Source organism: Physeter macrocephalus, chromosome 7, assembly GCF_002837175.3.
Source record: "Physeter macrocephalus isolate SW-GA chromosome 7, ASM283717v5, whole genome shotgun sequence".
Lineage (NCBI taxonomy): Eukaryota > Metazoa > Chordata > Mammalia > Artiodactyla > Physeteridae > Physeter > Physeter macrocephalus.
The window spans coordinates 150,764,507-150,791,927 of NC_041220.1; the positions used below are offsets into that span (position 1 = coordinate 150,764,507).

The window sequence follows — 27,421 nt, forward strand, 5'->3', positions numbered from 1 at the left end:
CTGTGGCCTCTCCCGTTGCGGAGCACAGGCTCCGGACGCGCAGGCTCAGCGGCCACGGCTCACGGGCCCAGCCGCTCCGCGGCACGCGGGATCCTCCCAGACCGGGGAACGAACCCGCGTCCCCTGCATCGGCAGGCAGACTCTCAACCACTGCGCCACCAGGGAAGCCTGACCACTGTTTCTTGAATCCCGTAGTGTGAGTATGTCTGTGGCATGCTCTTGGGGTCCCCATCATCGTTTGCTGAGATTCCCAGTGGGCATCCATCAAGATCTCTCCTGGTGGGGTTCACGGAGAAGGCTGGACGGCTCCTGGACCCACATGGCACTCCCTTTCTTTTTTTTTTTTTCAGTCTCAGGGCTTGGAGCATCCCTGCCCTGCTCCAGATGAGGGGAAGGCACCTCTCCCAAGTCTGAAATCCAGGCTGGGATTGAATCCAAACATCTGGATGTCCTTTTCCTGCACCGTCTTCCAGGGCGTCCCCCATGCAAATCCATCACGTACATAGTTGTCTGTGGGTTCTTGACTCTCACTCCCCATCTTGGACAGTCAGCAGCCATCAGTGTGTAATAAATTACGTACAGGGCAAAAGTTAAGAAATGCAGGGTAGGCTGTGATAATATTAGGGGTATGCACATAAAACTGTGGCTTTAGAGGAAGATTTGAATCGAGACGGGGACGTGGTTATAAATACTTAGGAAAGAACTATGTCTCAAGATAGACTAGCATCTCTTTGACTTTCTCCACTGAGAGTTTGCCATGTATAGTGGGGGTTTTATATAATGCTGACGGTTGATTTCGGGGGTCTTCTTGCCATTGGAGTTAGTTTTTTTTTTTTTTAAGATTTTTTTGAACGTGGACCATTTTAAAAGTCTTTCCTGAATTTGTTACAATATTGCTTCTGTTTTATGTTGTGGTGTTTTGGCTGCAAGGCATGTGGGATCTTATCTCCCCGACCAGGGGTGGAACCCGCACCCCCTGCATTGGAAGGCGAAGGCTTAACCACTGGACCGCGAGGGAAGTCCCTGGAGTTAGATGTTTTAAGTAGATAACTCATGCACCCGGAGATAATCCCTCTGAGATCACCCAAATACTTATGTATTTACATACACGGGGCCACGCTTCTTCCCTTTCGATTATGGGATGAGGCATTGGACCGAACCTAACGATTTTCTTGCTGACAATTACTGTGTTGCGATGAGTTTGCACCATATAATTGTAATCAGCATTAAATGCAAGGCTTGCTATCTCAGTGTCTGTGTATCTCGTTGTTATTGGAAGTGCTACCATTTAAAGTGGTTTCTAATCAGTGCACAACCTTGTTACTGTTTCTTTTCTATGTGTAAGAATGATATCCATCTCTGATCTCAGGAGGGAACTAGACACCGCTGCTCTCCCAGGCCAACTCCTTACTATTTTGTGTGCCTCACTTGGCTTTTTTTCTTCCTACTCCTGCCCTCCCCCAACCCCCATCATGTTAGCTCTAAGGATTGTCATGTGGATTGTTGGTTGACTTCAGCTCTTTTGGACCTTATGGTGTGGAGGACCTCCCTACAATCCTGCATCACCAGAGACAGGATGCTTGTAGACGGTGGATGAGGACCAAGAGGGCCACACAAAGAACGGGTGTAGGAAGCTCAGGGCTTGGGGTCCAGTTCCTTTGTGTCAGGTGTGGAGACAGGATCCCAGTCACGGAAACTCAGAAGTGAGCCCAGGAGGCTGTTCAGGTGTTGGCCTTAGAGGCCGGCAGTCAGGCGTGGGGATGGTGTGTCAGCAGTGGGGTTCTATGTGACTGACCGATAGATGGTACTTCCACTATCTGACAGCATGTTCTTTCTCAAACTCTGCAATCTGACTTCTTCCATTTGTTCACTGAAACACCAGTCTTGGGGCTCAGCAACCTCCCTAAATTACCAATTCCAGAGCTGTTTTCTCATGGACTTTATACAATTTGATAATTTTGACTAGATCTTAATTCTTCAAAGCATAGTTTGTATTTAAGAGATAAACAGGTACACAAAACAGAAGTTAAAGTCATCCATTATATCACTGGTTTGAGTCTGTAATATGGAAGTAGGTGGACGTCTTCTCCTCATCTTCCAAAGTAACCATCCAGAAATAATTGTTTATTCCAGTTTTTTAAAAAATATTAAAAAATTTCATTCGTATCTTTGTCTGTCATGTTGTACAAATACAATGTATATGACCATATTTTAAAAACATACAAAATATTTTTCTTTTTAAATCTCTTTACTGATTGCATTTCCAAGCTTATCTTTTGTTTCTTTACATATAAACGATACTTATTTTAGGGTCTTTGATAATTACACTCTCTGTAATTTATGAGGGTCTGTTTCACTTGCTCTTTGTTTTGGTTGGTTTTTATTCACAGTACTTGTTTGCTTGTGTGTTTTGTGAATTTTCCAAACTATTGAGTTTCTCATTTTTCTTGAAAATATATCGATCTGGATATTTTGAGGCTAGATTTTTAGTTTGATTTCTACAGAAAATATTTTTATTTTTTTCAGAATCTTGGGAGAACTTCAAAGGTCATTTTATTTCAGTGTTTTGTATCTCATTAAAAAAATCTTTATGGAAATATCAGCTGTTTATAGATGCCCATTAGGCATCTTCCATATTGGTCTTTTAGGGCCCAAGGAACCTCCTGTGGCACAGACCTCCATACCTAGGGTAAATCCAAGGAGATACCTATAGAGACCACCTGGCAGATACAGGTGACTTGAGCCAGCATTCTGGACCCACCTCTGATTCCATAGGTCATTGGGAGATGGAAAATGAATCCTGGAAAATTCCATGTCTTGTAGCAGACAGTTGTTTTTGTGTATTTCCTGTGGGTCAGTATTTTCTTTTCATCATGGGAGTTTCCTAAAAAGTAATTTTATTTTATTTAAAAAATCCTTTCAACATTCAGCCTCCCTGAAGAGCCCATAAATAAATGTCATAGGCAGCTTCGCGTTGGAATTTGAGTGGTCGTTTTCTGCATTGTCTCTGTGTGATTTTGCTGTAAGTTCTCCTTTGCAGTTACCAGTGAGGGGCCTTGTGCTGTAACTTCACCCAAATGCAGTGCCTTCTGCAGATGTGTTCTATCGCTGCTGGATCCTTTTGAAGACAAGCTCGCAAGGCTATGAGAAGTCCTCGCCGGGTTAGACCCAGGCTGGCTCATATCATGTCTTCATTTTGCCATCACAGCCGTACATTGTCTGATCTTGTTCTCTGGAGAGGAAGGGGATTGGCAGCTGTTGGGGATAAAGACATATTTCTCTACGCTTGTGGGTTCTTCTGGCTGGTCTAAGAACTAAATGGACATGAGACAGATGAACAGGAGAAAATCACACAAAAGTTGAATAACATGTATCCATGGGAGAGGCCCAGGAAAACTGAGTCATTCACTAAAATGGCCCAAACCCTCACCTTAAATACCACCTTTACTTAAAGACAAAAGAAGTTGTTGAGGGTAGTGCTTTGGGACTTCACAGGGGAGGAAGGCAATTCATATGGAGACAGAAACACCAAAGTTTGGTAAATAAATGTTTGCTGGGCCAGGCAGAGATAATGGGACACAGAGAGGGCTCTGATCTCCAGGCCCTGCTGAGTTTCTCCTAGCCCACCTGGTCCACAGTCTTTGCTGACATGTCTGGTGATGCTCTGTTCCTGGAACAGGCCCTCTATGTAAGTCTTTTTAGGCAGTTAGGGAGAAGATCAAAGTTTCTTCCTGAGTCTTTTGGGCTGGGGTTGTTTTCAGCTGGAGATAATCTGCATGCCAAAGAGACTGCCGGGTTCCCGTCCGTCTGCACACCTAGTTCGTACTCTAGTGATCTGTGGTTACAACTCCCTTCCTGAACAGGTCCTCTAACTACATTCTTTAGGCAGTTAGAGGGGACGTGAAGTTTCTTCCTGAGTCTTCTGGGCCTCGGTTGTTTTCAGCTGGAGATAATCTGCATGCCAAAGAGATATTTGGGGGTGGCAAGTTTTGTTCCCCGACACAGGGCCTCCGTAGACGCGCAAGGCCATGTGCAGTAGCCCTGAAGAAGAGCAGGAGTTGCTAGTGTGGACCTGACATGTAGAGCAGAAATATCGGACTGTGTGGTTCCTTCAAGCCCACGAGAGCTGTCTGCCAGAGTAACTGAGTCATAGCTGATCTGACCTACAACCTGACAGGTATGTAACTAACATCTCATGAGGCGGGGCAGGCACACACCCGCCCTGGTTTTCATCAAAATGATGATAAGTGGCATCTGGCTTTCTGTAGATGCTAAACAGCCAGGATGCTACACCAAGGGCTGTGATTCTGTAGTCTGTATGATCTGTCACGGGAAAGGGAGGTTGATTTTGTGTAAAATTCAAACTTGACATGGGCTCCAACTCTGCTGGTCCAAGTGTCTGCTCCAGCCAGCCTGGTCGGCATGGTGTCCGTTAGAAAAACAGATCCAGTCTCAGTAATGAGCGACTTTTACTCAACAGGGTTATTGCAAAGGGCGAGACAGATTATTGCAAGACGGAAAACACACTGACCATATGGTCTGCAAGAGTTTCAAAGGTTAAGCAAAAAAAAAAAAAAACTATTATAAGAAGGAGCGAGCCGGGCTGGAAAGAACCAGGTGTGGTGAAGTGGATGAAAGGGTGGCCTGATTGGACAGTAGATCAGAGAATGGTTTACCTGGAGGGCAGCCTGTCCTCAGGCGGGGCTGCCTTCTGGCTCAGGCCGAGGCTGGGATTTGGAGGAAGGAGAGAAGCTGAACCCAAGTTTGGTTCACAAACATCGTGTTCCAGTTGATCAGTGGGGACAGACGGTTCAGTGAATCAGCCATGAGACAAAGGATCGGAATTCTGAGGTTCTGTGTCTGGCCTGGCTGTAGGCAGGCATGGGAGGCGTCCATGAAGCCCTACAGGGAAAGGAGGTCATTGTAGTCAGACCTTTTCCAAAACATAGATGGTGTGGGTATTTCTTAGCTGTCTCTTGTTTCCCAAGATCACAGGGCTCGGGTGAGATTCAACGTTGTCAGCGGTATGACGTCCGCCTACCAAGTTCTTCTTCCATTCTTGTTGAGATGCAAGGGAGAAACTCTTTAGCGGTCTCCCCAAGAGAATGTACACGTAGGCATATCTTCATCACGTGACCTGCACAGGCAGTGCGGTTGGCCAAGCCTTGGCAGCAGAGCGAAGCTGGACGGTTAAGAGATGCTCGAGAAGGGATGCCAAGACTTGGTTGGGAGTTCCTGTTTCCAGGGAGAAGCTCCTTCTGCGAATATGGGAACTAAATTCCCGCTGGTGCAGAAACCATGAACCTGTTACCGAGTTCAGGCCCTTACTGCTCTCCACACAACAGACCAGTGAATCGAGAGACAAGTTGTTGGGACAAGGAATAGACACTTTATTCGTAAAGCCAGCAGACCGAGAAGATGGTGGACTCGTGTCCCAAAGAACCATCTCACTCGGGTTTGGGTGCTGGTTTCTTTTATAGAACCAAGAGGGGGCAGCGAGGAGGTAGAGTAAAAAAGGGTAGAAGTTGTTGCATATATATCTCCTGGTTCTGGCCAGACTCTAAAGGGGATGTGTTCATTTCTTCCTTCCTGCAGCCATTGACAGGTGAGCCTGGTCGGGATGTTTCCTGTGAGCTAAGCAAAGGTATTTTAGCTTCATGCTCATGACCTGGAAGGCAGGGGGCCCAGAGATGGGCCGTTATGTATAATTTAAGGTATAGGCAACATCCTTTTAGTGATGAACTTGTAGCAAAAGCAGTAGAATTACAGAGATTAAAGTAAAAGGAACAAATCCAATATGGAGTTAGGTTTGTTCTTCCCTGTTACAGACGGAGCGTAAATGAATGGAGTTTCCATCCCCCGGACCCTGTGCTCACATCCCTGACCCAGAGATGGTGCCTTGAAGATCATGGGAACGCCTGTTGCTTTAACCTTGAAACAAACTGAGTTGGGAAGTTCATGGGAGCTACCCGCTACTGTTGGATATTCTCTCAACACGCATTTCCATGTACTTGTTTTTAAAATCTGTTGTTGCTGGGTAATTTCCATTGATTATAATGATTTTCCGTGAGGCTTTGCAAGAGAAGGTTTAGAAAGGGTTATAAATGGGACTAATTAGTAAGATGCAAACTGCTTTTACGGCTGTTTCAAAACATTCAGATGACCCGTAATTAAATTATGTTGCCAAATTATTTGTTAATTATCATCTTCCTATCAAGTTTATTTCATCAGGAGACCCCATCCACCATCTAGTAGGCAACGAAAGAGGCGTCCTGTGAATAGGTGCCTTGGAGAACACTGCTCTGGTTGGGTTTCTTTCCTATGGCGTATGCTTTTATTTTTTTCTTTCTGCTTCAGTATATCTTTAGATGTTGAGTTTGCTTATGGACTGATGCAGTCTCCTGGCTGGGAAGGATTATACTAGTCACTTTGTTCACATTTCCTGCTTCTCGGTGAAGTAATCCCTCTGCAGTATCCCCAACAGATGGGGTTTTGTCCATCTCCGATAGATGCGATCTGACAGGCTGATCATTTTGTGGTCTGGCAGCTGTTATAAGGTCGTGGTCCTTATTTTGGACAAAGTCCTAGCTCTGGCCTCTGAGACAGCCACTAAATTCTTTCTCTCTTTTGCAGACAAGCCACTCAAACAAATTGAAAGGCAAGTGCCTTTCGCGCCCTGGGTGAAATGTTCCTGATTCCTGAGAGATCACATACGCAAAATGGTCTTTGCACCCCTGGGCATCCTGTTTGCTCTCACCTCATAGCCAGGTTGTCCCCTGTACTTATTAAATAGCAGCCATCTGAACTGAAAAATATTATTCCCACTGTGGTCTGATGTGTGAAGAGTCAAGGTAAATTCTCTTCCTGATCACCAAAACATCTCCATATTAACGGGTACCAAGCAGCATTAACTTTAGCCTTTGTGACTTTAAGTCACTCCATGGCTCACCTGCCTAATGCGTAATCTCTCGTCCATTAAAATCTCCTTCGGGCTTCCCTGGTGGCGCAGTGGTTGAGAGTCCGCCTGCCGATGCAGGGGACGCGGGTTCGTGCCCCGGTCCGGGAAGATCCCGCGTGCCGCGGAGCGGGTGGGCCCGTGAGCCATGGGCGCTGAGCCTGCGCGTCCGGAGCCTGTGCTCCACAACGGGAGAGGCCGCAACAGTGAGAGGCCCGCGTACCACAAAAAAAAATAAATAAATAAAAATAAAAATCTCCTTCGCAGGAGTTGCAATCACGCCACATCTTAATGTCAGCGTCCTGGTGCCAATGATTATGCTTCTTAAATAAGTGGATCATGGGTCTTGCCATTGAGTTTAATTTTGCTGATCTTCATCTTGTGTTCCATTTACCAAGGTCTTTCTGAGACTTTATTCTCTTCCAAAGCACAAACTCTCCCCCACGTGCTGGATAAATATTCTTGTAGTTCATCCATACACGTCATTGGTATAAATTATTGAATAGAGCAAAGTTGTAGAGTACATTCTCAAAAACCTTTCGCATTTTCTACAACTCTTTGGCAAATCAGCACTCCTTTGGACCATCTGTTTATCCAGCTACAGCTCATAGATACTGTCAGGTGAGATTTTCAGATCCTGGTCTAGAATTACGGTTCATTCTGTGGCTGATATTATCAGGAGTTGGAGGTCTGGTGGCCTGATCGTAAAGGGTGGGCGGTGTGCTTTGTTCCTGGTGAGCTCATGACGGTACCAGTGATGACCGTGTGCCTTCCACAGTGCACACAAACCATCTATAGAAATACTCTTTCAAGAATCTCGTGGCAGATACACCCTGAGGTAGCCAGTCTCAAGGTTATCGTATCTTCCTTTTTTAAATTGGAGGATCGTTGATTTACAACGTTGTGTTATTTTCAGGTGTATAGCAAAGTGACTCAATTACACCTATATGTATCTGTTCTTTTTCAGATTCTTTTCCCTTCTAGGTTATTACAAAATATTGAGTATACCTCCCTGTGCTCTACAGTAGGTCCTTGTTGTTTAGCCATTTTACATATACTAGTGTGTATATGTTCATCCCAGACTCCTAATTTATCCCTCCCCCCTTTCCCCTTTGGTAACCATAAGTTTGTGTTCTAGGTCTGTGAGTCTGTTTCGGTTTTGAAAATAAGTTCAAGTGCATCATTTTTTAGATTCCACATATAAGTGAAGTCATATGATGTTTGTCTTTCTCTGACTTAACTTCACTTAGTATGATAAGCTCTAGGTCCATCCGTGATGCTGCAAATGGCATTATTTTATTCTTTTTTACGGCTGAGCAGTATTCCATGGTATACATATGTATCATATCTTCTTTATCCATCCTGCTGTCGATGGACATTTAGGTTGATTCCATGTATTGGCTATTGTAAATAGTGCTGCAGTGAACACTGGGCTGCATGTATCTTTTCAAATTACAGTTTTTCTCTGGGTGTATGCCCAGGAGTGGTATTGCTAAATCATCATATCTTCATTTTTTTACTTAAAAATTCTCTGGTTGTTTATGGGTGAGATCATCACCCTGCGTGCCCCCTCTAGTTAGTATGTGCACGTCTCTGGATAGTTACCTAATGCATAGAGCTGCTCTATGAGGATACTGAGCACCGTTTGAATAAATAAGGAGCTGCTGTTATTAGCTATTTAATTATGTAGAATTATATTCTGTTACGTATCATCATGTTGCTGCTTGACCATGGATCTTCTGGGCTTATTATTGCTGCAGCTATCTGTCAGCAAGTGATAACGAGCTTGACGCTCATGCAGATTCCACGTCTGAGGATCGTTGCCAATAGCCTGTCTGCTTTGTACAAGACGCTTTTCAGTGAGGACACCCCAGTGGAATGGAGCACAAAGAACAAAGCTGTATGTGGGGCAAGATGCCTTCAGCTGTGATACCCAGAGTTATTTTCAAACTAACCTTTAACCCAGAGACCGTTATTATCATGAAGGGTCCTGTATAGTCTAGATTTTTCACTGTTTCCTCTCAGGACAAAGCATGCTCCCCTAAAGAGTGGACCTGAAGGTAACCTTTTCCTGCATGCACACTTCCATTCAGCCCGGGGGGTTCTTTGTGAACTTTGCATCCCGAAGACTGGATCTACTTATATATTTATGTCAAAACTGCTTTTCAGCTGAAGGCAGTTGGAATTACTGCCTAGTAATCCTATTAATTGATTGACAAAGCCTATAGATACCATTTATCCAAAAGGTACTACCAGTGGAAGACCATGAATGTGCTTCAATTCTTTTATGGATCCTTTGACATATTTATTACTATTATGGATGTTTTAGGGGCAATGCCTGATCATTTTTTTCAGTTCCATTATGGTTTATTACAGGATATGGAATATACTTGCCCGTGCTCTACAGTAGGACCTTGTTGTTTATCCATTCTATACCTACTAGTTTTCATCTGCTAACCCCAAACTCCCACTCCATCCCCCCCCATCTCCCCTCCCCCTTGGCAACCCCAAGTCTGTTCTCTATGTCTGTGAGCCTGTTTCTGTTTCTGATAGGCTTATTTGTGTCATAGTTTAGATTTCACATGTAAGTGATATCATATGGTATTTGTCTTTCTGTACGTCCGATCATTTTAACAACTGCACATCATATGCTACGTTACATCTAATGTATGTATAGCTATGTGTATACATAGTTTACATATACATATCTACATATATATGTGTGTTTCTACATATATATCTTTAATGACGGACACTGAGTGTAAAAGAATAGCAACACTGAATTGCATAACATTTACCCCTGGAAAACATCACACCCCCTTGTTTACCCGGCCTCTGGCGTGAGCCGCTCTGTCAGTATAGATGTTACTCGTCGTAGCTTTAATTAGGTTCAGTTCCCTCTGGCTTCACGGGCTTTGCTGTGGGGTCCACACTTCCTCTTTAACAGAGCTTGGGCTCTGAGCCCTGGTGAGGGTCACAGGATTTCGCTCTGCTTTGCGGCCTGGCTGCTGGCTCGTTGGGTCTTTGAGGAAAGCTCCTTGTTCTCTCTCCTGCCCTGGATTTGCTGGACCCATGTTCCCATCCTGGCCGGGGGCAGGGACAGGTGTGACTGTCAGAGTCACACCTCAGAGTACCTGGTCGGGGGGGGTGCCTGTCCTTTTCCTGCCCCACCCTAGCCATGGCATAAGACCACTCAGTGGGCCGGTGAAGACTTCCAGGGATGTGTCGAAGGGTTGGGTGCAGACTGCTGTCTGCCTGTACCGTCTCGGGTTCCGGATCTTCTGTGCCCACCGGCCCCCATTAAACGCAGCTTTCCATTCCAGCTGGTTCCCCCCACATTTTCCCATTCTCTCCACCAGGGATGAAAGCAACCAAGGGTCTCATCTTGGGAGGAAGCATCCCCACAGGCTGGACTCGGGTTCGTGTCAGTTTCCTTGCATCCTCAGCTTTCTGATGGGTTTTAAAAATGATGATTTTAATGGAGAGTGTCCTACTGCTGGAGAGAAGGTAAAACGCTGCAGCCGCTGTGGAAAATAGTCTGACGCTTCCTCAGTTAGTTAAACATAGGATTTCCATATCCACTCCGCTCCTAGGTGTCTGCCCAGAAGAAATGAAAACTGGTGTTCAGGCAAACACCTCCGTATCAGTGTTCACCGCAGCACTTAGTTAAAATATCCCTAAAGTGGAAGCAACACAAATGTCCGTTGACAGATGGATAAAGAAAGGCGGCAAGGCCCTGTGCGGTAGAATAGTACTCAGCCGTGAAAAGGGAGGAACCACGGACACAGGCTACAATGCGGATGAGCCTTGAAAACTGATGCTCAGTGAGAAATGCCCGGCACAGGAGGCCACATACTGTATGATTCCGTCTATAGAAAATATCCAGACTATGCAAATCCGTAGAGAAAGCAAGTTGGTGGTTGCCAAGGGCAGGTGGCGCGTGAGTAGTAGATGGGTGCAGGGTTTTCCGTTAGGTGATGAAAGCGTTCTGGAACTAGACAGAGGTGATGGTTGCATTACATTGTGAAGGTACCGAATGCCTGAGCCGTACACTTTTCACTGGTCTGTGTGGTGAATTTGATGGTGTGTGAATTTCTCCACGATTAAGAAAGTCATTATGACTTTGAGGCTTTGTGCTTTATCTTGTCAACGTGAGCATTGGGGGGGTCCCTTTGGCTTTCTACCTCTTAACTGGCAGTGAACGCGGTGCTTTTTTCACATCCTGTAACTTCTGTTTCTTTAAACATTTTCAACGATGTACCTGTCTCCTGAGTGGACAGAGGCTCAGTGTCAGCATTTGCATTCTGGGGTGTCGTCGAAGGGTGTTTGGGATCCGATGGCAAACAGCCAGATAGTGCAGATCTGGGGAACCAAATTCAGACCCAGAGTCCAGAGGTCTGGAGCTGGGGGAACTGGCGTGATGGGAAGGTCACGGGGAAATGAACAGAGGGGTGTGTGAGATGATCCCTGAACACCAGGCACCATCTGCAGGCTACATGGGCGCCGTGGGAGGGGTGGTGCTCTGTTCCTGTACTACTAACTCTTATGTTTTTATTTATTTTTATTTATTTATTGGCTGTGCCACACGTCATGCAGGATCTCGGTTCCCCGACCGGGGATTGAACCTGCGCCCCCTGCAGTGGAAGCGTGGAGTCTTAACCACTGGACCGCCATGGAATTCCCTAAATTTTATACATGCATTCTGCTTAACCAGAGACATTTATTGGACTTCTTTCCATTTGTTTCTTTTAACCATCTTGAGACACAGAGGATGGTTTCAGAGAAAGCAAAGCGACACATGCTTAGCCCTGTTGGAGTTTGCACCTTCCTCTGCCTTGGTTTGTTTCTGAACTCTTTCTTCCTAGAGGAGGAGGCTGAGAAGATTCCCTTCCAATTTGCTTTCACTTTTGCCTGGACCAGTGAGGTAGATAGAACAGGGGAGCAGGGTGCCACTCTAACGGGGAATGAGGGGGCTGTGCCTGCTTCTCCAGACCCCGGCCCTGGGAAGGCTGGCTCCTTGGGGGGAAGGATGGAGGGCAGGGTCTGGCGCTGGTCAGGGGACCAGGGTGTAAGCCCTGCCGGCACCCAAGCACACAGGGCTCTTTGCCGGAGAGTCCCATTGTCTCCTTGTACGTGTCAGGCCAGCTGACAGTTCCCTGAGGCCTTGGGGCGAGTTCCCTGCAGACTCACCACCAAGGACATGGTCCTTCCCTCACTTGGGACAGATTTAACCCTGCATCTTCCTCTGGCTGGATTTCATCCCTGGGAGAATGTTCTGATGGTGATGAGGCCATGCACGTCAGCTGTGCACCATCTTAACGACCGGAGCAATCTTTTAGAAAAATGCCTTTGTAGTCTGCTTATAGTAAGTGCCCTGTGCACTTATTTATAATCTCTAAAAGAACATCGGTGCTTCTGTGAGTGCTGGCGAGGGAGCACCCCATCCTCCCTGGAAAGCTGGCCAGGCTGATCATCATTTCTACGAAATTCCTTCAAGGCAGAGGGTTAACCAGCTTGCTGAAGTGTGAGCTTCGGAGTAACAGCTGACCATCCCGTTAGTGGGGACGTCCTACTTGTTTTGCGCCATCTTTGCCTTGTGCCCTAATCTGGTTGTTAAATTGGTCAAGCTTGGCCCAGATCCTAGTAGCCAAAATAATGTTCTTCTTTCTCGTCTCAAGTCATGGCCCTCCTGAGCGGTTCTCACCTCCGTCACGAAAGCTTTAGTATCGTAGGGGGAACAGCCCCGGGGGCGTTCTGATATTTACAGCACAGGTGACAATATCAGGGTGTAAAGAAGCAGTTCATGTCTTTTCCAAAGCCCTCACTTTCTCTTCTGCTCCGCAGTTTCTACTTTGCATCCTGTTCTTTCTCCTCACGCATTTTCATTCTGTCCGATTGCCTATAATGTAGGCCCATTCCTTCATAGTGAATGTTAGAAATTTGGGTGAATAAGTTCATTTATATCTTTTTTAAAAAAATTAGATTCCACACATAAGTGATATCATATGGTATTTGTCTTTCGCTGTCTGACTTCACTTAGTATGATCATCTCTGGGTCCATCCATGTTGCCACTGATGGCGGGGGAAGGATAGATCAGGAGCTTGGGATGAACACACACACACACACACACACTTGCATGTTGTTGGACTATGGCGGGGGAAGGATAGATCAGGAGCTTGGGATGAACACACACACACACACACACGCACACTACTATAGATAACATATATAACCAGCAATATATCCCTGTGTGTGTCTAGCACAGGGAACTCTACTCGGTACTCTGTGATAACCTGTATGAGAAAATAATCTAAAAAAGAATGAATATACGTATATGTATCACTGAATCACTTGGCCGTACACCTGAAACTCACACGACTTTGTAAATCAGCTATACTTCCACTAAAATTAAAATTTGAAAGAAAAGAAATTGCGGTGAGATTGGGGTACTGTGTTTTGGCCAGGCGACGCAGGAATACGCAGATATCCCAAATCTGTCTTGACGCAGGCTCTGTCCCTCCCCGTGAGGGCCCTGAGAAAACTCTGTGTGCAGACAGGACCTCTGTGGACACAGCAACACTGTCGGCTCCAGCCCTGAGCCCCAAAGAACTCCAGCAGGAGGGACTGGACTCTGCATAAGCCAGACGGCCCGCCATCACTTCCTCACCTGGCGGAAGGGGTGAGGGAGCTCTCTGGGGCCTCTTGCGTAAGGACACTAATCCCATTCATGAGGGTTCCACCCTCATGACCTCATCACCTCCCAAAGCCACCACCTCCAAATAGCATCGCATTGGGAGTTAGCATTTCCACATAGGAATTTGGGGAGCATGCAGACCTCCTGATCTTGGCCGTTTCTATATATGTTTTTCTTACAGAATCCTTCTCTAAATCACTCTTAGCATTAGAGAGGTCATCCAAACCTGGCTTTCTCACCCTTCCTTCCATCTCCCAGTGTAATGATCTATCTGCTCACTATTCGCCGGGACCGAGAACTCACCAGCTAGGGTGATTCTCAACATACCAGGGAGGAAGGTTTTAGGATCTTGACATTCCCCAGAATTTTGAGGACCACGCCGGTTACACAGTTTCCTTTGTAGAATTCAGCCAGTTGTAAATGAATGAAAACCTGAGGTGAGCCCTGATGCGTGGTGGATAATGGCACAGCCCTTAGGCTTGGAGGTTGAGCAGATTATTAGGCAGAGCAAGAGAGAGATGGCTTCGTCCCACACAGTTGTCTGACGATAAGCGCCCTGTGCACAGACGTGCCACAGACCCTGCTCCTTCGGGATCTCGCTGGAGTAGTCAGAACTGGAGCTGCAAGGGGAGGATCCCGTTTACGAGCTCACTCAGATGCATTCCAAGTGGAAGTCTACAGGAGGGGCGTGCATGGTCATAACAAACGCTATTACAATTAATTCCAGCTGGCTTTATCTATGGGCGGCCTCTCTCTTTTTTTTTTTTTTCAGTGTACCTACTTGATTTTTGTTGAGGGGGTGGTGGGTGGGCTTGCATGTGGGATCTTAGTTCCCCAGCCAGGGATTGAACCCGGGCCCACGGCAGTGGAAGTGCGGAGTCCTAACCAGTGGACCACCAGGGAAGTCCCAGGAGGCATCTCTTAATTACAGAACTTTGAAACCGCATAGCAGTGAGAGGCCCGCGTACCGCAAAAAAAAAAAAAAAAAAAAACTTTCTTCCAAAGTGTAAGAAAGTGAAAGGGAATTAAGCTCTAGCAGGGATTCTCTGTGTTGGTTGTTCACATTTGTGAATGTGCTAGATTTAGCCCAGCTCCATCTCAAAATGCATTTTTTCTTTGCTTTGGAAAAAAAAGCAGTTGAGGGTTAAGACAACCTCTTATCTGAAAAGGCAATCCACTCATTACAAAATGGCATTTTACTGTGCTGTATACCTGAAACTAACACAACATTGTAAATCAACTATACTCCAATAAAATTTTTTTTTAAATGACATTTTATCAAAGCTCCATGATGTCATATATCTTCCGGGTAGCATGAGAACATGATTCAATTTTCGCTCACGATAATTACGAATTATTACGTGCAGAGTATGCGAACTGCTAATCTTCCTCTGTCTTAGAAGCGAACCTTTAGTAGTGGACATGTGGCTGCGAGACATTCAGCTACTTAGCCTGAAAATAAGGCATCAGCAGCAAGAAAAATTTCTTTTGTAAATTTGGGAAAACGCTAAAGTGTTAACTTTTATCAAACATTGATAGTCATAGACATTTCAACATATGAATACAGGGTGATGTGTATGTGTGTAACCTATTTATGAACTGAGATATGTATTTTGGCATACTACTGGTCGCTTTATATATGTTTATAATATGTATTTGTCATCCTATATAGGTATGTGTATGGTATATAGTATGTATAGTGTGTGCATATATGTATTTAGTGTACCAAAAGTGCATTTTTGTTTTTCACTTATTTCAGAATTCAGTGAGAAGTTACTATATGATGAAGAAGAGTGTTCCTTTGAGGTGTTCATAAATGAAGAATCTTATAATCAGGGCAAAGATAGCACTCTACAGCTCAGAGTGATCAAACATGTTATGAACAGGCGTATTATATAATTTCAAAATCTCTAGGTGTTCACAAACTTTAACCCTGCAAACAGCCAAAAAAGAGAACTTTCTAAGAGTGGTCAGAAGACCAGGGCAAGAGTTAATAGTGGTTAACGATTTGGTGTCTCATTTTCTCTATTTGGTCTTTTAAAACTAATTACCATCAACAGACAAATGGATAAACAAAGTGTGCTCTATCCACGCAACAGAATATGATTCAGCCTTAAAAAGCAAGGACGTCGTGACACGCACTACGACACAGATGAACCTTGACACTGTGGTCAGTGACCAGTCAGATGCAGAAGGACAAATACTGTGTGATTCCACTGGTGAGAGGCACCCATGGTCCTCAGATTCTTAGAGACAGAAAGGAGAATGCTGGGTGCCGGGGGCTGGGGGACAAGAAAATGAGGGGTTGCTTAACAGGGACAGAATTTCCCTTTTGCAAGATGAAGAGTTCTGGAGATGGGGAGGGGGCGATTGTTTTCAACAAGATGAATGTAGTTAATGCCCCTGAAATGTACCCTTAAAAATGGTGAAGACGGTAAATTTCGTTATGTGGATTTTATCACAGTCAAAAATAATTTTCACCTTACCCAGTGCGTCATGAATATTCAAATAACGCCACCGTGTATAAAATGAAACAGAATCCTCCCTGCCTGCACCCGTGGCCCCGGCCCCCTTCCTAGGCGGTCCCTACAGCCCACTCTTAGCTGGACAGTTGTCCTCACCTTTGTCTCGGAATGGATTTGGCATCCCACAGAGCTGGGCTGTGACCCCCGCCCCATCATTCACTGGCTACATGTCCTCCAGCAGATAATGTCACCTCTCAGCCTCACTTTGCTCATCTGTAAAATGGGCACAGTAACAGCCTGCGACGTTGGTTGTTATAAGTAGGTAGCAATCTGTGTAAAACGGGCACCTCCAGGCTAACAGTTGGATGCCATGTGAGGGGTGTGAGTTGTTTTTGCTGCTTTTTGCCGTTGCTGTCTCATTCTGAAGACTTATGCTCTCTTGCTCTTCCAACTGGGGTTGAATTTGTATTTTTCTGCTGCTCTGAACTCCAGCAGCAGGCTCCCTTTTCAGCTGCCTTGCCTGGTTGGGTCTTTAAGCCATGGCAGGACCGTTGGTACCTTTGCTTGAGAAATTCCCCAGCTTCTGGACTGGGCCAGCAGGGAGCTCATCTCATGACAAACGCAGTCACATCTGCGCCATTAAATCAGCCGGAGCCCAGCCAGAGCACCTGCGTTTTCTGTTTCTCTATCTCAAGGTGAACACTGCCTTTGCCGAGGTACCCAGGGCAGGTTGAGGCAGCCGGAGACTGACCCTGACAGTCAGCGGCGGGGGAAATGCTTTTCAGGAACTCAAACAGGATGGGCTGTCACATGCTTTTCAGACTCTGGTTTTTACAGTTTTCATGGACTGTTTTGCTTTGTGATGATGCTCTCAGAGTCTGTCCCTCTTGTATCTAATTGGAAAAACAATGCAGAGTCATTTCCAGGCAGACGTAGAGAAGAACCATCAGGTGTAGGCACAGAAACAGGGAGGGGTTTCAGACATGCCGGGAGCCCCCTTATTGTATGGGAACGGAGACCTACACAGGCAGGGTGACAGCATGGGCATGGCGGGGGCGGGGTCCCATCTGGGTTCCTTGTTTGCGGACCTCCCTCCTGTGTCTTGCTGCATCAGCTGGACTAAGGAGCAAGGGAAGAAGTGAGGGAGAGCCATGAGAGTCTTCAAACATCCAGAACTGGCTATCTCCCCAACCGTTCTGAAGATTTCAAATGTCGACAGAGAGGTTGGGCGAGGCTGACTTTTTTAAAGATAGCTTTCTTTATTAATACTCAGTACAGTTCCTTTAACTGTACTGGGTGTACTTAAGCATCCTGAAAAAGTCACAGACCAGAGTACCAGCCAGGGTGGCGCAGTCAATAAAAACCGGGGTTCGCTAAATAAATAAGACGTGAATATTTATATTAGAAAAAACACAAGGAATCTGAATAGGTATTTAAATCTATAGAAACAGCTGTGGTTTTTGCTGCCCTGATGTCAGACTATTTTTCTTCACAAAGTTAAAATAGGACATTTATTAGGTAACACTTTGTTAACCAAAGTTCATTGATGATACATAGCTTGGGTTGAACAAAAATGGCATTTCTTCTAAACAAAGTGTGGTTTGCAACGTACGTTTTTCTCTGTTTCCAATAAGCCTTTTCCGCATCAAGCAAATAGATCGCGGGGACATTCTGGTTGCTGTGGTAAAGTTTCCGTCATGTACGTGCAGTGTTAATTTTCTTTTAATGAACAAATTTAATGTAATTACATCTCTAGTTATGAAAATGTTCTTTTGTCTCTCTGCTTCATAATAATTCTGTTTTAGGAATAGCTGCATTCTCAAAAAAAGGTTTTTTTTCCTGCTTTTTTGCCAAATTAAGGTTGTTCAGAAAAATAATTTGGTTTTTTCAGGGGGGACATTAACGCTGTTTTTCAGAAGTTAATGTGCTATACTCTTCATATCTTGGAGCACTTTTATTTAACTTTTAAGTACTTTTATCAACTAACTCTTTTAACAGTTTGAAACATCTTTAGAAACACTTTGTACTAATCCATGTTTGTGGGGAAAAAATAAATTCTGGTTACTTTAGACAATAATAATTCAAATGCAGTGGGATTGTAAGTGGCTATTGAGAAACATACAATTTGAAACATTCTTTATTGGACTAGGTGGTATTTCTCACATTAGCCTTAGTAATATCTACCCCAGACACATTTTGGACCTATAACTAATGATACACAGTCCCAGTGAGCGAACCAAAACCATTTGGCAATTCAGAAATTAATATAGATATTAATAATTTTTAGTGGACTTTTGCCCTATTGGATTTCAATTCAAAAGTTTTACACATAAACGAACCCTCTCACTGAACAACACAGAAAATTGGAATGCTTTTTTTTTTTTTCCAAAGAGCACACATATGTACGGTGGGTCCTCACTACAGCAACATCCTGGCATGGAGAGGATTCAAAACCTTAAACCCCAAATGTTTTCTCCTTTATTGTGCTCTTTGACAGCTAACTGCCCCTGTCTGTTTCCAGAGAGCAAAGTTGAAGTACCATTCACTGCCCTGTCTTTCTGACACTTCCTGTCCAGTTAGTTACCAAGGTCTACTGATTGCATCTCGATGCAGTTCTCTTCTCCTCTGCTGCCTGTCCCCACCTACTCTGGGTACCGACATCTTTGTAGGGTCGTGTATCTTCACGTCCACTCCAGCCTGTGCCAGTCCGTCCACGCCAGAGTGGCAGGATGACCATCTCAGTGGAGATCACACCTGCCTGTCACCCCCTAATTGAAATCTTTACTGTCTCTCCATCACTTCTGGATAAAAATGAGCGTCTTTCGTGTGCTGACAGTGTCTTCCATGTCTGACCCCTTCTCTTTCTTAGACTTTTCTCCACCCTACAGTGAGAGATCTGCATGGAAAAACAAAAGCAGCATCCAGGGCACACAGTCATAGGAGTGCTGTGCCTTCAGCTGTTGACACAATCATAGAAAAAAGAAAAACCTGGAGAGAAACGCTGGACCCGAGTGGTTCTCTGAATAGTTGGTTTGTTGTTTGTTCTTGTGTACACTTAGAATATAAGTAAATACAGAATGAAGCAAAATTTATTTGAAAATAAATCATATTTGATTTTTGTGTACAGTAAAAGCATAGTAGCCCAAAGTACGTCTCTGAGTAGCTGGATTTGGGGCTGAAACTTACTTAAGATTCACACGAGAGTCTGAGTTTCACACCATTTAATCTCTTTCACATGTGTCTGCTATAAGAACATTTATTCCTCTCCTGGTATCTTCAACTTTCAACTGTAAAACAAAAATTCATCTGTCACATGGTGGGTGAGCTGAGCCATGTGTCTTTACTTTTTATTTCATTTATTTTTGCTTCGGGAGTGAGCTTGGTCTTTTTTTCATTAACTTTCATTGGAGTGTAGTTGCTTTACAGAGTTGTGTTAGTTTCTGCAAAGTGAATCAGTCATACATACACCTATAGCCCCTCTTTTTTTTAGATTCTTTTCCCATAGAGCCCATGACAGAGTATCGAGTGGAGTTCCCTGTGCTATACGGTAGGTCCTTATTAGTTATCTGTTTTATATATAGTAGTGTGTATATGTCAATCCCAATCTCCCAGTTTATCCCACCCCACCCCCTTTCCCCCTTGGTATCCATGCATTTGTTCTCTACATCTGTGATCTATTTCTGCTTTGCAAATAAGTTCATCAGAACCATTTTTCTAGACTCCACCTATAAGCGATATTATACAGTATTTATCTTTTTGACTTACTTCACTCTGTATGACAGTCTCTGGGTCCATCCATGTCACTGCAAATGACATCATTTCATTCCTTTTTATGGCTGAGTAATATTCCATTCTATATATATACCACATCTTCTTTATCCATTCCTCTGTCAGTGGGAATTTAGGCGGCTTCCATGTCCTGGCTATTGTAGATAGTGCTGCAGTGAATATTAGGATGCATGCATCCTTTTGAATTCTGGTTTTCTCCTGATATATGCCCAAGAGTGGGATTGCTGGGTCATATGGTAGCTCTATTTTTAGTTTTTTAAGGAACCTCCATACTGTTCTCCATTGTGGCTGTACCAGTTTACATTCCCACCAACAGTGTAGGAAGGTTCCCTTTTCTCAACACCCTCTCCAGCATTTATTGTTTGTAGACTTTTTGATGATGGCCATTCTGACCAGTGTGAATTGATACCTCGTTGTAGTTTTGATTTGCATTTCTCTAATAATTAGTGATGTTGAGCATCTTTTCATGTGCCTCTTGACCATCCATATGTCTTCTTTGGAGAAACGTCTATTTAGGTCTTCAGCCCATTGTTTGATTGGATTGTTTGGGTTTTTTTTTTTTTTTGATATTGAGCTGCATGAGCTGTTTGTGTATTTTGGAGATTGATCCCTTGTCAGTTGCTTTGTTTGCAAATATTTTCCCCCATTCTGAGGGTTGTCTTTTTGTTTTATTTTAGGGAGTGTTCTAATTTCATTCTTTTACAGGTAGCTGTCCCGTTTTCCCAGCACCACTTATTGAAGAGACTGTCTTTTCTCCCTTGTATATTCTTGCCTCCTTTGTCTTAGATTAGGTAACCATAAGTGCATGGGTTTATCTCTGGGCTTTCTATCCTGTTCCATTGATCTATATTTCTGATTTTGTGCCAGTACCATACTGTCTTGATGACTGTGTAGCTTTGTAGTATAGTCTGAAGTCAGTGAGCCTGATTCCTCCACCTCTGTTCTTCTTTCTCAAGATTGCTTTGGCTATTCAGGGTCTTTTGTGTTTCCATACAAATTGTAAAATTTTTTGTTCTAGTTCTGTAAAAAAATGCCATTGGTAATTGGATAGGGATTGCATTGAATCTGTAGATTGCTTTGGGTAGTACAGTCATTTTCACAATATTGATTCTTCCAATCCAGGAGCATGGTATATCTCTCCATCTGTTTGTGTCATCTTTGATTTCTTTCATCAGTATCTTATAGTTTTCTGAGTACAGGTCTTTTGCCTCCTTAGGTAGGTTTATTCCTAGGTATTTTATTCTTTTTGATGCGATGGTGAATGGGATTGTTTCCTTAATCTCTCTTTCTGATCTTTCATTGTTAGTGTATAGGAATGCAAGAGATTTCTGTGTATTAATTTTGTGTCCTGCAACTTTACCAAATTCTTTGATGAGCTCTAGTAGTTTTCTGGTGGCATGTTTAGGATTTTCTATGTAGAGCCTGATGTCATCTGCACACAGTGACAGTTGTACGTCTTCTGTTCCAATTTGGATTCCCTTTATTCCTTTTTCTTCTCTGATTGCCATGGCTAGGACTTCCAAAACTATGTTAAATAAATGTAGAGCCATGTATCTTTAAATTACTTATATAAATTCCTCCTACTCATTCATAATGAAACATCTTCTTAAAATACATTCAGCATGACCTTCTGAGCCACCAGCATGGAAAGCTTTTTTCAGGTCCTCATCAGCACAGCTGAACTTCCCATCTTAAGCTACTGCACTTTGTATTAGTTATCTACTGCTGTGTAACAAACAGCCCTCAAGCTTGGCAGCTTAAAGTGACACACATTTGTTATCTCACCGTCTCGATGGGTCAGGAACCCAGGCACAGCTTAGCTGGCTCCTCTCCTTGGAACAAGGTACCAGCCTGGATGGTGGTCTCATCCACTGGTTCAACAGAGGCAAGCTCTGTTTCCAGGCTCACTCAGATCCTTGTGGGCAGGGTTCAGTTCCTTGTAGGCTGGTGGCCTGAGAGTCTCATGTCCTTGCTGGCTCTTGGCTGGAGGCCTTCCTCAGTTCCTCGTCATGGGGGTCTCTCCAATGTGGCAACTCAGCTCATCAAAATCCAGCGAGAAGTAGAGTCCGCTGGAAAGACGGAGGTCATAGTCATTTGCAGCCTTATCACAGAAGTGATGTCACATCACTGTTTTCATCTTCTGTTAGTCAGAACCAAGTTGCAAAGTCCAGCCACACTCATGAGGAGGGGATTATGCAAGATGTGAGTTCCGGGAGGGGTGTCATCGGGCCATCTTTTAGTTGGCCTCCCACACCTTCATTTAAAGCTGTGTGACTGTACTTATTAGAGTCTACACAAAATTATAATAACGCTGCTGATAACCACAGCTAACAAGTACTGGCACCTATGAGTCCCCTACTGAATCATAGTGCTAAGTATATCATGTTATCCTCACAATAATCCCCATTTTACATAAGAAAATTATGACAAAGAGGCTAAGTAAATGTCCTGCGGTTTCACCACTATGAAGCAGGGGAACCAGGATTGAAACTCATCTGCAGAAGCCACATCTGTCACTTATTTTAGTGGGTTCTGTACTCATGGAATACCTCATTTGGCCACTTGTAGCCTTGCAGGATGATTCTGTGTCTCGTTCAACCATGAAACCATCACAAGACCATCGTGGTGCCTTTTAGCCAATTTTTACCTCATAAGCGTTTGTTGAAACGGATTTGGTTGAATTGTCAGTGAGTGGCTTTTAGCTGCAAAGGTATCGAAAGGCAAAAATACTCCTAACAAGTTACATTTGTCTAGTACTTTATCATTTTGGAAACCCTTTTCTTTTTCTTAGAAGGGGGGAAGGGGATATTCTTTTTTTTTCCAGCTCAGTTGAGGTATAATTGACAAATAAAATTGTGTATATTTAAATATGGTGATTTGATATACATATATGTTATGAAGTGATTACCACTGTCAAGTTAGTTAACACATTTGTCACCTCACACAATTAAGACTTTTTTTTTTTTTTTTTTTTTTTTTTTTGCGGTACGCAGGCCTCACTGTTGTGGCCTCTCCCTTTGTGGAGCACAGGCTCCGGGCGCGCAGGCTCAGCGGCCATGGCTCACGGGCCCAGCCGCTTCGCGGCATGTGGGATCTTCCCGGACCGGGGCACGAACCCGTGTCCCCTGCATCGGCAGGCAGACTCTCAACCACTGCGCCACCAGGGAAGCCCAAGACTTTTTTTTTTATGGATAGAGTGCTTAAGATCTACTGTTTAAGCAGATTTCAAGTATACAATACAGTGTTATTAATTATAGTTACCTTGCTGCACATTGCTTCCCAGAACTTATTCATCTTATAACTGGAAGCTTATACCCTTTGAGCAACATCTCCCCATTTCTTCTATGCCACCGCCCCCCGTCTGCCCAGGGCAACCACAGTTATACTCTCTGTTTCTGTGAATTCAACTTTCTTTTTTTAGTTTCTACATATGAGTGAGATCATGCGGTATGTGTGCTTCTGTTATTGGCTGATTTCCCTTAGGATAACGTCCTCCAGGTTCATCCATATTGTCACAAGTGGCGGCATTTCTTTCTTTTCTAGGCTGAGTAACTTTCCATTATATCACATTGTCTTTATGCCTTCATCCGTGCGTGGACACTAAGGTGGTCTCTGTATGTTGACTGTTGTGAATAATGCTGCAACGAGGGGCTTCCCTGGTGGCGCAGTGGTTGCGCGTCCGCCTGCCGATGCAGGGGAACCGGATTCGCGCCCCGGTATGGGAGGATCCCGCGTGCCGCGGAGCGGCTGGGCCCGTGGGCCATGGCCGCTGGGCCTGCGCGTCCGGAGCCTGTGCTCCGCAACGGGAGAGGCCACAACAGAGGGAGGCCCGCGTACCACAAAAAAAAAAAAAAAAAAATGCTGCAGTGAACATGGGAGTGCGGGGATCTTGATTTCATGGAGACCCTTTCTTTCCGTCTCTTTATGGGAGGCGGGCTCTGTGTCATCAGCTGAAAGTTCTCTGCACTGAAAAAAAACAACAGGCGTTTAGTTGACCGCCCGACCGCAGAGACGGCATCTTGGTGAAATGTGGATGAGTCACGCACGCGAGGAGGTGATGCTCGCGACCCAGGCCTCGTAGCGGCTGGCCTGAGCTGATACGAGACCCTTGACTCCTCATTCTGCACTCGTGCCTCTACTCCCCGACAAAGACGGGCCACCAAAGAGAGCACACTGAATGGTCACGTTTCCCTGGTTTGTTATCTTCAGACAAAGGGCGCCGAGCTTGCCTTTGTGCGGAGATCCTTGAGAGGTGAGAGGGGAGACTGAAAGTAGGTCAAGAGAGAAAGGTATGCCTCCAAGTTATCCACGCACTGGGGCTGAGGATCCTTTGATCTGGACTCAGAAAGGCAACTGGCAAGATGAGCAGAACACCTGATGAAAAGGCGCGGTGGGGAGAGATGTTCCACATAGACCAGCGACGGATAAGTCACAGGCGAGGCAAGACGAGAAGGAATGCTCGGAGCCTAAGGTCCTCTTTGAAGAGCCTCTTGGAGCTCGTTGCCCACGTGCCCAGGAACGCAAGGGCTTCTGTGACCGGCGGGGGCACGTGATGGCCGAGGAACGTGATCCGTTAGCATTGAAGACGTGCTCGTGGGTGCAAAGGAGAAAGTCATTTGCTCAGATGGGCTGGAGCTTCCGAGTCCCTCCACAGAAGCCAAGCTGCCCGCCTATGACAGCAAAGGGAGTGAGTCGTCACTGGGTACATACAGGAGCGAAGGTTTCGCCGATGATTTTACAGACGATGAAGAGGGTGATGGGCCGGCGGTGAGTCGGTGGTTCTGCACTGGGGGTGACTTTATGCCCCAGGGGACATGAGGCCGCGTCGGGAGATGTTTTGGTGTCACAAGTCAGGGTGGGAGGGTGCGCTGCAGGCATCGAGTGAGTGGGTCCAGGGGTCCTGGCACAGCACAGCTCCCGTGACAGAGAATCGTCCCGTTCCAAGTGGGTTCCAGGGATGAGGGCCTGGACATCTCTGGGGGCTGGGCTGTCTTTCCACATCCCACTCCAGGTGGGGATCGGTGTTACGGAGACCAAGGAGGGCCACGTGAGGGTGGCTGGGTTGGCGTTCAGGTGTCCTCTGGAAGCAGCACCCGTGTTGTTTGCTCCGACGAAACTGTCATGGGATTCCTGGTGCATGTGGCCATCATGCCTCCTGTGTAACCCCACAGCTCCCGTGGGGTTTGCATGTCCCAGGCCCCTTCCCGCCCCCGATGAGTTCCTGATGCCATAGGTTCTGCTAAGGTGTCCTCTCGTTTCGCTAAGTCCTGAGTTCTCTCGAGGTGAGCGATAGCTCGGGTGTGTGCACCCCTCGGTCTGGCCCCTTGTTCGGGCCCCGCGGGCGTTTAACCCCACCCAAGGGGATAGGCCGGAGGGTGCTTCTGCCCCAGCGGCTCAGTTGCGGGCAGGTTCTGTCCCTCTCCTGAGCGTTCACTCGGCAGTTCCTACGGGCGTCGGAGCAGGAGTTGGCAGGTGTGTACCCACCCACAGCGTCCTCCAGCCCGTTGTTCTTGAAAGGGGTGGAATGCCGGGGCAGGGGGGTGAGTGTGCGTTGGGGTGACAGCCATAGAAGGTGGATGGATTTCCCCCCGCTCCACTGCGTTTGCTGCCACCTACTAGCACCCAGAGCCGCCCCAGGCTGGGAACCTTGTCTTCCTTGAGCTTGGAAAGGGTTGCATCACGCCCAAGTCTACGTGTTTCCCTTTGAAAAGCCGCTGCGCCAACACTCATGACTAGTTTTAGAAAGGATTTGACACTGACAATTGGATTGTCCTGAAATGCCTGGGTTTTTTTTCAGTGCAGAGAACTTTCAGCTGATGACACAGAGCCCGCCTTCCATAAAGAGATGATCGTGTTTTCATTTTTCTAGACAGAGCCTGTGTTTTGGTTTGGGGTAGAAAGGAGAGGTCACTGCTATCCAGGGGAGAAAGAAGTGTTTGTTTTGGAAACAGACTCAGAGGACAGAGAGGATACAGTTGTTGGCCACGCGACGTCTTAGATGCTTTGCAGCCCATGTCGTCGGGGCTGGCCGGGTCGACAGCACGCCCTCTACTGGGAGGACGGGGAGGGTCGCAGAGAAGGAGGGTGGCCCGCCTCAGGCCAGCATCCTTCATGTCTCTCTTACCCGTGCCCTTTGCAGGAAGATGGGGACCCTTTTGCTCTGGCTGCTCTTCATCTGTGAGGCCCGGAGCCACGCGGTGCCAACGCCCAACTTCGTCCTGCTGATGGCCGACGACCTTGGCATTGGGGATCCTGGCTGCTATGGAAACAAGACCCTCAGGTTGGGTGGCGTGGAAACACGGGGCCGCCTTCACGGGCTGCCGTCCCGTGATGGGCAGCGCACGCTCACAGAGCACAGGCCGCGGGGAAACGCGCGGAGCCCCCCAGCGGCACGCTTTCCTGTACCACTTCCCGTAGACACACACAGGCGCTGGTAGGCAGCCGTGATGGCTTATCTATTCGAATCACTGTTGGATGAACTCAGACGGCTCACGGGGAAGGTATTCATCATAATTATTTCTTCCTCGCCCCTACTCGGTGGCTTTTTTCCCATCATCATGTTTCCCTCCCTTTGGTTCACCTCTTCTGTTTTGTCTTCTGTTTTTGGCCTCTGGCTCCGTTCCCGTTGGGACCCAATCCATCCCCCCTTGTCAACCACTCGCTGTCACCTCTGTACCTTCCTTCCGCCTCTGGACCAGGCTGTGCTGGATTCTCAGGCTGACCTATGATGTTTGTTGGATTTTGTTTAAAGCACGTGCAAGGATAAGATCTGCACTCAGTGTTCTCTTAAAATTTTAATTGACCACGTATGCTTCCTTCCCCACCTTTTGCTTCATTTTGTGAAAAGTTTAGATCTCACTGTTAGACATTTCGGACACAAACCTTCTTAGTAATTTAATTTTTCTTATCGAGGTCACAATTTATTTTTTTTCATTTTAAGTATCATTTTAAAATACCATATGATATTAGTATTAGATATATTAGATATAATATTAGATATGATATTCCTAAACTTTAGTGAGATAATAGATAACTGTTCCTATTAAGGTGTCTTAATTAAAAAATCACAGTCAGACCTTTAAGGTTCATTGTCTGCCAATTATCCAAAAGAAAAAAAGGGCTGTAAAATCCTAAGTAAGAATTCATATCAATAATACCCTAAATCTGCCTTGTCCTCCATATTAGCATCCAGTTCTTTTTTTTTTTTAATTGAGTATAGTTGATTACAATGTTGTGTTAGTTTCAGGTGTACAGCACAGTGATTCAGTTTTATATCAATATATATGTATATATTTATATATATATACTTATATGTATATATACCTACATTTATATATGTAGATATTCTTTTTTTCCGATTCTTTTCCATTTTCCATTATAGTTTATTACAAGATAAAGAATATAGTTCCCTGTGCCCTACACTAAATCCTTGTTGTTTATCTATTTTTTTTTTTTTTTTTTTTTTTTTTGTACGCGGGCCTCTCACTGTTGTGGCCTCTCCCGTTGCGGGGCACAGG

At 45.4% G+C, this 27,421-nt stretch overlaps 1 protein-coding gene across 9 annotated transcripts in view; it reads left to right on the plus strand.

Moving 5' to 3' along the window:
- Positions 1–27,421, plus strand: part of STS (steroid sulfatase) — a 238,297-nt gene that overhangs the window by 63,127 nt on the left and 147,749 nt on the right. For all 9 annotated transcript variants that reach the window (XR_008617964.1, XM_055086301.1, XM_055086298.1 and 6 more), the window contains one exon: positions 26,044–26,184. Coding sequence is in view for 8 of the 9 variants with exons in the window: in XM_055086301.1 (XP_054942276.1) it covers positions 26,044–26,184 (141 nt within the window). In the remaining variant the exon portion in view is untranslated. The remainder of the gene's footprint in view (positions 1–26,043; positions 26,185–27,421) is intronic.